The sequence below is a fragment of the Eulemur rufifrons genome, chromosome 8 (assembly GCF_041146395.1).
Source record: "Eulemur rufifrons isolate Redbay chromosome 8, OSU_ERuf_1, whole genome shotgun sequence".
Taxonomy (NCBI): Eukaryota; Metazoa; Chordata; class Mammalia; order Primates; family Lemuridae; genus Eulemur; species Eulemur rufifrons.
The window spans coordinates 18,866,389-18,878,761 of NC_090990.1; the positions used below are offsets into that span (position 1 = coordinate 18,866,389).

The following is a 12,373-nucleotide window of genomic DNA, read 5'->3' on the forward strand; positions in this document are numbered from 1 at the left end:
TTAAGGGCCAAAAAACAAAAAGAAGATAAATCCATATCACTTGGGGACATTTAAAATTATTTTATTATATTAAATATTTAAAAGAAATTAACAATTCAATCTCGTTTCTAAGGTCTTATCTGTTTTTAAGAATTAGCTAATAGTCAAATGATACTTTCCTCACATTTAAAAAAATTAAGTAAATTAGGGAAATTTAGGTGAAAATAAAACTAAATTTTCTGGCAGAAATGGTGATATACTGCCTGACTAGTAAATAGGCATCCTCTTTTATTTTCTAAAAACTGTAACACTAGCCACTGATTTTTTTAAATGACATTTCCAAATACAATATCCACTTTGTAATGCTGAACTTTCTAAATAGCTTTAAGTTAGCAAAATACAACATTTAGAATCTATAAGTATAACTGTACAGTATTTAAAATCCTTTAAGATTAACTTTTCTATAGTCAACTTTAAATCGTTAAAGGAAATACTTACTGGTTGCTCTGGTAAATCTTGTTCTTCTTCCATGAGGCCCGATATTTCTTTATTATGCTTATGTGACTGAACTGCAAGTCTCTCTCAGCAGTCTTCACAGTCTGTTTTTTTAAAAAAGAAGGGATTCAAAAAAAGCTTTATATGCTCTTAAAGTATTATCATTGAGGCCATCAGAGAATAATTTTTTAATATTTTGCTACCCCAACCTTTCTACGTGAGTTCCAATCTCAAAATCTCAAAACTTGCACGTGGCTTTTCAAAATGACATGCTGTACCAAGTCAAGAGAGACGTACACAATGACTTTTATAATACCTTGCAAAAGCCAACACGTGGAACCACTTCTGCTGGTTACTATAGTGCCTAATGCATTAAACATTTTAAAATGACGGCCACGTGCAGATAATAAAATAATTTTTTTAAGGATTAGAGTTACATTAAAAATGATAGAGGCTAGCCTAGCAAGTCAGTAAGTTATGATAACATCTAACCTGCTTTAATGTGGAACATTTACATAACTGTTAACATAGACACACAGAATCACTTTAAATAGGACAAACTGGAATATCAATTAAATATATTCACAACCAACTATCTGTCTATGTGTAATGAATTTAAAGGAAAACTCAATTCTTCTGCATCTTAACAATGAAAATAAGTATAGTGAAACTTTGAATTTTAGAATTAAGGAAAAATAATCATGTAAAGCTAAGACCCAATTTAATTCTGAAATAATGAGCTTCCACTAACTAACTATACTGCCTAGTCGATTATTCAAACAAAATCTTTACCTTTTCAGACCCTGTTCCTCCTGTTCTGATTTTCAAACAAAAAAAGAAAAAAGAAAAACAGGATTCTAATCCCCACATTTACTGGTAAAACCACATTACTGTGCCCTGCTGAAACCAGACAGAGAGACAGAAATTATTCTAGAAAGCTCATTACAAAAATGAAATACTCCATTTCTATTTAACAAAAATGAGACTAGCACTTCTACCAAACAGATGTGATTGCTTATGCTTTTAAAGTCACAGCTGTTTTCACTTCTTCTGCAACCACTGTACCTAATTTAACATACAAAGCTAAGAATCACACTGCAGAAATAATGAGAAAAGACAAATAGTATGAAAAGAAAAACAAAAAGCTTCAGTTGTGCCAGGATACCACCGGTCTACTTCTATTACTCTGTCTTGGTGCAATACAATACACTTTATTTTAGAGCCACACTCCAGAATGGTTAAAGGAGAGAAAACACGTGTAAGGGATACAATTAGATGCAAAACTGTCCAACTCTGACACAGCTTTATTCTCTGTCCTGATCTAGAATATCAAAAGAAAAAAAGTTTAAAGGTCAAAAACACCTGATGCTCAATGCACTCACGTGTAGCTCATACACAGAGCCTCAAAAGCTAAGTTCTCCTACTACATGACGCAGATAACCAGTGCTGCAGAATTACAGAGTGCAATAACTAAAGCCCACAGGAGCTATCTTCCCTGCACTTGTTTTGCTCAACTCAGAAGAGCATAATCAACGTGACGTGAAGCTGATTCACAACTGTGCAAGATGAAACATTTTTTGTTTTACCAGTTTATATCTATCTAAGTATTAAATTGAAAAGTCTTTTCTTTACCTTATGGGATTTTAGTGCTGTCTAAATATACATTATACATATATGATTTCATCCCATAAGAGCAAAATAGGACCAAATCGTTAGGGCAATGTAATGTCTTTAACATCTCATTTGTTGAATTTTTGTGTAACCAGCTCTCATCTACACAAAAAGTGAAAATATTCCATGTTTTCCATGACTGTCAAAATTGTAACCTCCAGTATATTCTCAGCAAGGGAGAAGGAAGGGATATCCACACCCCCAATTCCTACAGGGGAATGGTTATAAAATCCATTTCTGGATAAGAGAACAGTGAGAAGTATTATTAAAAGAAGAAGAATGATAATACATGTGCTTTGATTTTGTTTTTAAACACAAAAACTAATTTATTTAAAAAAATCTGAACATTAAAGGAGAACATAAGATTGTTTATTGGTCAAAAGGGTCATGGGTTTTAAAAACTAAGAAACACTACTCTGAACAGTAGGGAAATAAATTCTCAAGCCACACAAAACCAAATGTTAAAATCCTGAATTTTGTTCTGTAGAAATATGGTACTATTAAATTGAATTTATAATAGAAAAGACAAATCTGCTATTTTTATTAAATTATTGATAAGTTGCAAGAAATCCTTCAAGGGGAAATTGAAAGACATTCCTTTCTACTGGTCCTATTTCTTCTTCAAAAATAAGCACCCTTTGTTGTTTCCATATTAAAAATTACCTTTATTTTCTTAGCTTTTCAATTTAGGAGAATAAAAAGGGCATAAATAATTTCTATATGTAGAAGAAAAGAACTTAAAAAATCAGGCTTGATATCTCAAAGTAATTAAGCGGCCTCCAAGGAAAGAGTATGATATATTACAGAATTTTCTGGGATTCTATTGGCAACATGTGATACATAAGAAGTCTGCAAACATACATTCTGGCACATTTGTGTATAAAATGCATTAATGATGATAAATTACGTAATTCCATCACAACATGCATCTAAGTACTATTTTCCATCAATTCTCCTTCCTTCCAATAATTTGTAATCTGAAAGACCTGAAATATAAGAACACACTAAATATAAGAATGCAAGTGTTCAGCACATTCCTAACATTTATCAACGTGCTAAAACTTTTAGTAAGATCTCACACCATTTTCTGCAAGTGGCACATGCTATACAAACAAAAGTCATATTTACCAGCAACGAAAGCAAAGTGTTGTATAACATACACATCATATTTTAGTACTTGATAATAAAAGAAGTACAGAATTACTATAAAAATCTTAGTATTAGTTTCCATGTATTACTTCTAGAGTTTAATCTGTGGTGGGTTTTCTTTTTTTTCCTCCATTAATGTAACCTGACATTATTCTACATTCAATGAGATTCATCTTTTAAAATATCAAATAATATAATAGCTTTGACATACAAGCGGAAAGTGGATTTTTAATGTAATTAAAATAATTAAAGTTTAGTCAAACAGCTGATGAAATTACAAAACACGCTCTGAGTTAATCTTAAGTATCTTTAGGACATTTAAATAGTAATGTCTTTTCACAATTTTCTAATTTCAATTCTTACCATTGGTTTCTAAATACACTTGTTTTATCACCTTTTTTTGGAGGTAGAGCTTGTCAGTATCCATATGCCTTCATGGACAGAATTCTAGGAAAATTCAAAATTTTTTGAGAACAGAAATAGATTTCCTAAGACTCCACATTTCCCTACCTACAAATGTTGACAACGAAAAAACAGAAACTTTGGTTTGATTCCAAAAAGTCACAATTTTAAATATTATTGTGATTTCACATGTTCAAAAATAAAGCAGAATCCTTTTGTAATATGGCAGCTATAAATTTCATTTTTACTCCCTAGAGGTTACAAGGGAAATAATTAGTAACAAATATTTTATTCCAAAATTCTAATTAGATTCCTACCTCATAGTTTCTGTCTCATACTGAGTTTAACACACTATTTATCCAGTAATTGTAAATGGCCACAGGCAAGAACTCAGGTCACTTCAATGTGTTATTACAGCTCTCAGGCTTAGAAAGGGAAATTAAATATGTATGTCCATATATATATTTTTTCTTTTTTTCCTTTTTTTTAAAATTCAGAATATTACAGGGGTACAATGCTTTGCTTACATAAATTGCCTTTGCACTGAGTCAGAGCTACAAGCATGCCCACCCCCCAGCACCACACCCATTAGGTGTGAATTTACCTCCCCCACCTGCCTGATACCCGACGAATGTTACTTCCATATGTGCACATAAGTGTTGATCAATTTGTACCAATTTAATGGTGAGTACATGTGGTGCTTGTTTTTCCATTCTTTTTTTTTTTTTTTTCTTTTTTGTTGAGACAGAGTCTCACTTTGTTGCCCAGGCCCAGGCTAGAGTGAGTGCCGTGGCATCAGCTTAGCTCACAGCAACCTCAGACTCCTCGGCTTAAGCGATCCTACTGCCTCAGCCTCCCGAGTAGCTGGGACTACAGGCACGTGCCACCATGCCCCGCTAATTTTTTCTACATAGATTTTTAACTGTCCATATAATGTCTTTCTATTTTTAGTAGAGACGGGGTCTCGCTCTTGCTCAGGCTGGTCTCGAACTCCTGACCTCGAGCAATCCACCCGCCTCGGCCTCCCAGAGTGCTAGGATTACAGGCGTGAGCCACCGCGCCCGGCCCCTGTTTTTCCATTCTTGTGATACTTCACGTTGAAGAATGGGCTCCAGCTCTCTCCAGGATAATACAAGAGTTAGTTCACCTTTTTTATGGCTGAGTAGTACTCTATGGTATACATATACCACATTTTATTAATCCACTCATGTATTGATGGGCACTTGGGTTGTTTCCACATCTTTGCAATTGTGAATTGTGCTGCTATAAACATTTGAGTGCAGATGTCTTTATTATAGAATGTCTTTTTTGCCTTTGAGTAAATACCCAGTAGTGGGACTGCTGGATTAAATGGTAGTTCTACTTTTAGTTCTTTGAGGTATCTCCATATTACTTTCCATAGAGATTGTACTAATTTGCAGTCCCACCAGCAGTGTATAAGCATTCCTATCTCTCCACATCCTTGCCAACATATGTTGTTTTGAAACCTTTTGATAAAAGCCAACCTCACTGGAGTTAAGTGGTATCTCATTGTGGTTTTGATTTGCATTTCCCTGATTAAAAATGGTGAGCAATTTTTCATATGTTTTTTGGCTATTAGTCTGTTTTCTTTTGATGTCCATATATATTTTTTAAAGCACAGAATATTCCGCTTTGAGTTGGTGAAAAGAAAAATGAAAAAATAAAATAAAGCACAGAATAAAGATCAAATTGTTTTCAATGAAAACAAAGTATATATCACTCTTAATTAAACTTCAAGATAAGTGTCTAAACAGAGCAAAACCAGTCTGATTATAGGTCTTAGAAGGTAGCTAAGTATGCAGAGATATGTGGGGGTTAACTGAATATCTTTGATACAGTCCTATATAGAACATAGGTAGTCCATAAATTTGATCACTGACTACACTGTATTTTAGAGCGTATCAAAGATCAGGCTACAGAAGTTTCTCAGGGGAAAATTAACAGCATCCTTACCAAAATTAAAAATAACACAATAATAGTTATAAATGATAGTAGCCTGGAAACATATCAAAAAAGTAGTATATTATCACTTAAGATTTTTATTAATGTGTGGATTACTTTAGGACCTAAAAGAAGTAGGTAATTAGCAAATGTTTACCATGGCATCCTCAAATATACTTTTGTGTATACCTTGAAGAATGAAAACAAAAAGCAAATAAATACCCTCTTCTAATGCCTTTAAGACAATTGCTTCAAGTATTGATATCCAACAATTACTGGCTGATGCAGTGGCTCAAGCCTGTAATCCCAGTACTTTGGGAGGCCTAAACTGGTGATTGCTTAGGGCTAGGAATTCAAGACCAGTTTGAGCAACATAGCAAGACCCCATCTCTACCAAAAAAAGAAAAAAAATTAGCTGGGCATGTGGTGCATGCCTGTAATCCTAGCTACCTGGAAGGCAGGAGAATTGTTTGAACCCAGGAATTTGAGGTTGCAATGAGCTGTGATGATGCCACTGCACTTTAGCCTGGGCACCAGAGCAAAACCCTATCACCAAAAAATAAATTTTTCAAAAATAAAAATCAATAAGCACTAACCTATTCTGAAGGGGATATATTAATGAATTCAGAAACAAGTGTCCTCATACCCAAAGTACCAAACCTAAAGCCTAAAGATATCAGCTCAAAATAAATTCTCATTTATAGGCCGGGCAAGGTGGCTCACACCCGTAATCCTAGCACTCTGGGAGGCCGAGGTGGGAGGATTGCTTGAGCTCAAGAGTTTGAGGTTGCTGTGACTTAGGCTGATGCCACAGCACTCTAGCCCAGGGGATAGAGCAAGATTCTGTCTCAAAAAAAAAAAAAAAAAAAAAAATCTAATTTAGAAACTAGGAGGCTTTAGGAGGGAGTTCAAGACCCCCAGTAGATGCCTGAAAGTGTGGATAGTACCAAACCCTATATATACTATGATTTTTCCTATACATACATACCTATGATAAAGTTTTAATTAAGCACCTATCATACACTGTGGCTACAACTTTTGCAATTTGAGGTGCAACAGTGAAACTGGCACAAATTTCTTTTTTCTTCTTCACAATTTAATGGATAGAAGATTTGCTCTTACTGTAGATCTTAGCAATCTCAGCATAATGCTTTTTTTCCCTCTACTTATTGAGTCAAAAGCTTTTCACCTTTTCACTTAAAGGAAGCACTTTACAGCTTCCCTTTCGTATATGTGAGTTGCAAGCATCTTTACTCTTGCACTTGGAGGCAATTATTAAGTAAAGAAAGGGTTACTTGAACACAAGCACTGTGATACTTCAACAGGCAATCTGATAACCAAGAGGGCTCCTAAGTGAGTAACAGGCAGGTTGTGTCTACAGTGTGGATACACTGGACAAACGAATGATTCAGATCCCAGGCAGGAAAGAGGGGAATGGCAAGAGATTTCATCACACTATTCGGTGTGGTATGCAATTTTAAAGTTATGATGAACTGTTTATTTCTGGAATTTTCCATTTAATATTTTTGGAATGAGGTTGACTGCAGGTAACTGAAAGAACCACTGAAAGTGAAACTGCAGATAAGGGGGACTACTGTACTTAAATAGTTAAAAAAAGTTAATTTTATGCTATATTTATTTTACCACAATAAAAAAGTTTAAAAAACCCATAAGAGAGTAGAAATGCCAAAATAACGATCAAATCTAAAAAGTACTTAAAATATGAATATGGAAAAATCAGTAGTTAAAAAAATATTGTCAGAAAATGGATTATCAATGTGGAAAAAACACATCCACATCATATGCTATGTTAATTATAAATATATAAAAAACTGAGCATTCAAAATATTTTGGAGAAAATAGAATAGCATATTTATCTTATTTGTGGAAAAAGATAAATTTATGGGCAATAGAAGAAAGCATAAGCAACAAATCAACAAAACCACTTACGTAAAATAAACTATGAAATGAAAAAACAAATGTAATATTAAAATGACATAACAAATGAAAGCAATATCTGCAATAATTATTACAGATAAAGCTTAATGTCTACAGTATAAACCAAACCAATTCAACATCTGCCAATCATCTATTATGTGACAAATAATAACATATAAACCTATCAAATGATAAAAACAGGCAGTTTAAGTCACCACGAAGATCAAATCTGCACTTGAGAAGACTCTTACTAACTGAAGAAATAAATTGCAATATTCTTAACATACCTCTTCATCCATATTAAACCACTCAAAAAAATTTAAACAAAAAAAAATCTAAACAACATAACCTGAAGTTATCTGGGCTTTAAGAAAAGACATATTCAGGTACAGCTATAAAAATCACATGTATCTTTAGCCTGTTCCCTAAATAAAGTATAAAAGAGGTCATAAAATTGGCCATCACCTAACCTGTATAATTTTTCTTAGATATTTTCCCAAGAATTACATACACAGAGAAAAAGCTAACCCTATTTTAAAAAATAGTATAAGTTTGTTGTTCACAGAAATGAAAATTATAAACAACATGTGAAGAATGGTTTAACTATGCTATCCTAATTCTACAACTGAACATTCCATATTAAAATGAAAACTGTAACCTATTTTATACAACCTTGTTTAAAATGTTAAAAAAGTAAGTTTTTTTATTATAGTTTAATAATAGCTTACACATAATTTGATATGAATCAAAAGCAGATACAAAGTTATATATTTAAAGGTTTGTATAGGAAAATGTTTAAGCACATATTCTAAAAATGCTTCTACAAAAATGTTTGACATTAAGCTAAAATTGGACATAAATTCTGCATTCTTGTTCCACTTTTTTTCCTCAGGAAAAATTTCTAACTTTGAGGTAAAAGCAATTTAAATTGCAGAGATCCTCCCTCACCCACAAAACCTTGAAGAAGTTTATGACAACAGTACAGGCAGAAAGATTTATTTGATTTTCTTGCTGTGTTATCTCCTTCATAAGAAGTCAAGTTATTTAAACACTGTACACAAACTCAGGGTTGGCTCACTTTACATTTCTGAGCAAAAGCATTGAACTTCTAATAGTTAAAGAATTTGCTATTAGAAGAAACTTCACATTTGGTTTCACTCTTCTCGACAGAAACCATTATTCTCTCCTCCTAAGGCAAGGAAATATATAAGATGCTACAAAGGATATCGAGTATTATAGATCGTTAGAGGTAATCCTTATTTTAGAGTTGAGGAAATTAAACCAAACGGGTCAAGGCACCACCTCATGAACCTGTAAGCAGCAAAACCAGTGGTGGAAACCCGAGACTCCGAACTCCCTTGTCCTAAAGCTTTTTTCTCCTTTCAAGTAGAACTGAGCATACAATCTTTCCTTTAAAAATTGCATTCTTAATATTACCTGAGGCCACTTACTCCTTTTCTTTCACTAAATCTCTAACTATTCTATAGTACAATACATTACTTTGATTTGTAGAATAACAACATGTTCTTAAAGTTTTAAAATGTTTTAAATTTATAAACCCAATCAATGTATGGATTGGCACTTTAAAGACCTCCTAAAAATCCAAAAACAAGATTCTTTTTTTTTGTTGTTTACATGGATTAAATGTAACATAGTTGAGCAAAGAACCAATCATGAATCCTACAGACCTTAGAAGCAGAAGAGGTTCACAGAACTACCTGAGATTCTTTTTCATGCTACTTATTAAAATACTGTAGAGTCTAGCAAAAAACAAAAACAAAAAAAAACATTTCTTTTTACAAACTAAGCCCTTAATGTACAATGTATAAGCTCTGATGAACTGTTAACAAAACAAGCAAGTTTAACTAGAAAGTATATAAAAATAAATAATTTTACCATTTCTAGACAAAGATAAGCATTGACTTCAGAAAAACAAACCTCCCAACCTAAAACCTCAGTTATTAGTGAAAGAGTTCCCTGCTTCATTAAAGAGTTCTTCAGGCCGGGCACAGTGGCTCACGCCTGTAATCCTAGCACTCTGGGAGGCCGAGGTGGGAGGATCACTCGAGGTCAGGAGTTCGACAGCAGCCTGAGCAAGAGTGAGACCCCCGTCTCTACTAAAAATAGAAAGAAATTATCTGGCCAACTAAAAATATATAGAGAAAAAATTAGCTGGGCATGGTGGCGCATGCCTGTAGTCCCAGTTACTCGGAAGGCTGAGGCAGGAGGATTGCTTGAGCCCAGGAGTTGGAGGTTGCTGTGAGCTAGGCTGATGCCACGGCACTCCAGCCCGGGCAACAGAGCGAGACTCTGTCTCAAAAAAAAAAAAAAAAAGTTCTTCAAAACTATTCCTCTGACCTACTGTGGCTCCTAACAATTCTGTTACAACTATTCATTTTTCTTGGTTCTAAATTTCACAATGGCAGAGACCACTTTATTCTTATTATCTGATAGCATGTAGCAGGCACTAAATAAATATTTGTTCAATCAAGCACAATTTCCAGGGTCTTGATTCCTCTAAATATTTACTTAAAATCAGTTCATTAAGAACTTTCAGTATGTTTAGAGACACAAAACCCAAAACTTCACTTCTCCCATCTTCACCAGGGATGCCTAAGTTACAACTCTAATTCTTTACAGGTTTAAAAAAAAAATCAAAAACAAAAAACTGATTTAAAGAATATCATTTTAGGGCTGGGCGCGGTGGCTCTCGCCTATGATCCTAGCACTCTGGGAGGCCGAGGTGGGAGGATCGTTTGAGCTCAGGAGTTTGAGACCAGCCTGAGCAAGACTGAGACCCCGGGTCTCTACTAAAAATAGAAAGAAATTAGCTGGACAACTAAAAATATATAGAAAAAATTAGCCGGGCCTGGTGGCGCATGCCTGTAGTCCCAGCTACTTGGGAGGCTGAGGCAGAAGGATTGCTTGTGCCCAGGAGTTTGAGGTTGCTGTGAGCTAGGCTGACGCCAGGGCACTCTAGCCCAGGCAACAGAGACTCTGTCTCAAAAAAAAAAAAAAAAAAAAAAAAAGAATATCATTTTGAAGTCCGTATTAACTGAAAAGTTCCCTTCAAATACAAGAAAAGAATAAAATACTTCAAATGAAATTTAATATCACATCTGTAACAAGGATCATATGAGCTACTTACAGGTTAGGAGCTCTTAGGGTTCTTCCCCTTATTAATTGGCTAAAGTTTTAAGTTAAAAAAGAAAAAAAAGGAGGGGAGGGGGCAGTGGGGAAGGAGGGAAGAAGAAAAGAGGAGAAGGAGAGAAGAGGGAGGAAGGGAAGAAGATGGGAGAGAGGAAGAGGAGGAGAGAAAGGAATCCCCTTTCCCAAACACATAAACACACAGCTATCGTGAAATAAATTTCTAGCCAAAGATAGGTCTGCATTCTAATGTCCAGAACCTGTGAATGCTACCTTATTTGGAAAAAGGGTCTTTGCAGACATACTTAAATTAAGGAATTTAAAATGAGATTATCCTGGATTACCTGGGTAGGCCCTAAATACCATCACAAGCATCCTTATAAGGGAAAAGCAGATAGAAATTTCAAACACACCCGCAAGCACAAAGGCAATGTGAAAATGGAGAAACAGACTGAAGTGAAGCCACTAGTAGCTGGGAGAGGCAAGGAATGATTTCTCCTAAAGCCTATGGGGGAAGTTCAGCCCTGCCAACACTTTGATTTCAGAATTCTGGTTTCCAGAACTGTAACAGAGTAGTCAGCCCTCCTCCCACAGATATGGAAGGCAAATATTGAGAGTGGGGAATATGTAACAGAGGGAATGCACTGAGAAAAACAGCAAAAATATTTTCTGTCTCTTTAAAATATCCTCCATTCCTTTTTGAGAACTAAAACCTGCATCCCTGCCTCAGGCCAGTGGCTAGGAGGGGCAGGGTAAGGCTTTTGTTGTTTGTGCTAAAGGAGAAGGCTCAGCCCAGACTTGGTAAAGGGAGGTCCTGGGTGGAAGTTGAAAGACAGTTTTCAGCTGAAATGGGACAATCAGAATCATCAACTGTAAGTGAATAGTAACTGCCTGAAGCTGAGAACCCACTCTTTAAAGGCTCTGTATTTCTGATTAGTATTAGGAGGATGGCATTTTAGACAGGAGTCTCCATCCTCTTCCTTTGCCGGCAAAGTAATAAAATTTCTTTCCTCCTCCTCAAAACGCTTGTTCTCCTTCTTCTTATGCAGCCTTGAGGACAAGTGGCTGAGCTTTCAGTAACAGAACTATGAGATAATAAATTTCTATTGTTTTAGGCCTCAAAGTTTGCTTGGGGTAATTTGTTATGGCAGCCACAGGAAACTAATACAAATATAGCAAAGAAGTTCATGTTTTTCATTTGTTGATTTTTGCTATTACCTCTCTGCTTAGATTTGTTTGGTCATCTCCTGGCCACTGAATAAAATGCACAAATTGAAAACAACGGTGAGAAATGAAGAAAAATAAATATGTTAACAGAACACGACTTTGTACACACAGCTGAAAAAATGCTTCCAAACATTGAGAGGAATAGTGTAACAGAAGTAAAAGTCTGAAAAGGAAAAATGTCTCTTTAAAACCCCCCCACCCTTTTTGGAAATTAAAACTGGCATGCCAGAGGCCAGTAACCTAAGGGGCAGAAAAATATTCTTTGTTCTTAGTTTTCTAGTATCTTAAACCATAGGAATGGCTCAAAAGAATTGTCCTGAGGTTGTGAGATCATCTTCACTAGAGATAAAGTGGAGGAAAACCACCAACTACAGTTAAACAACAATAGCCTGAAGCCACGATG

The 12,373-nt window shown here is 35.0% G+C and overlaps 1 protein-coding gene across 2 annotated transcripts in view; it reads right to left on the reverse strand.

The window, feature by feature from the left end:
- EYA3 (EYA transcriptional coactivator and phosphatase 3) overlaps positions 1–12,373 on the reverse strand; it is a 100,463-nt gene that overhangs the window by 68,947 nt on the left and 19,143 nt on the right. For both annotated transcript variants that reach the window (XM_069479644.1, XM_069479645.1), the window contains exon 2: positions 478–578. In XM_069479644.1, coding sequence (XP_069335745.1) covers positions 478–510 — 33 coding nt within the window. In that variant the 5' untranslated portion in view covers positions 511–578. The remainder of the gene's footprint in view (positions 1–477; positions 579–12,373) is intronic.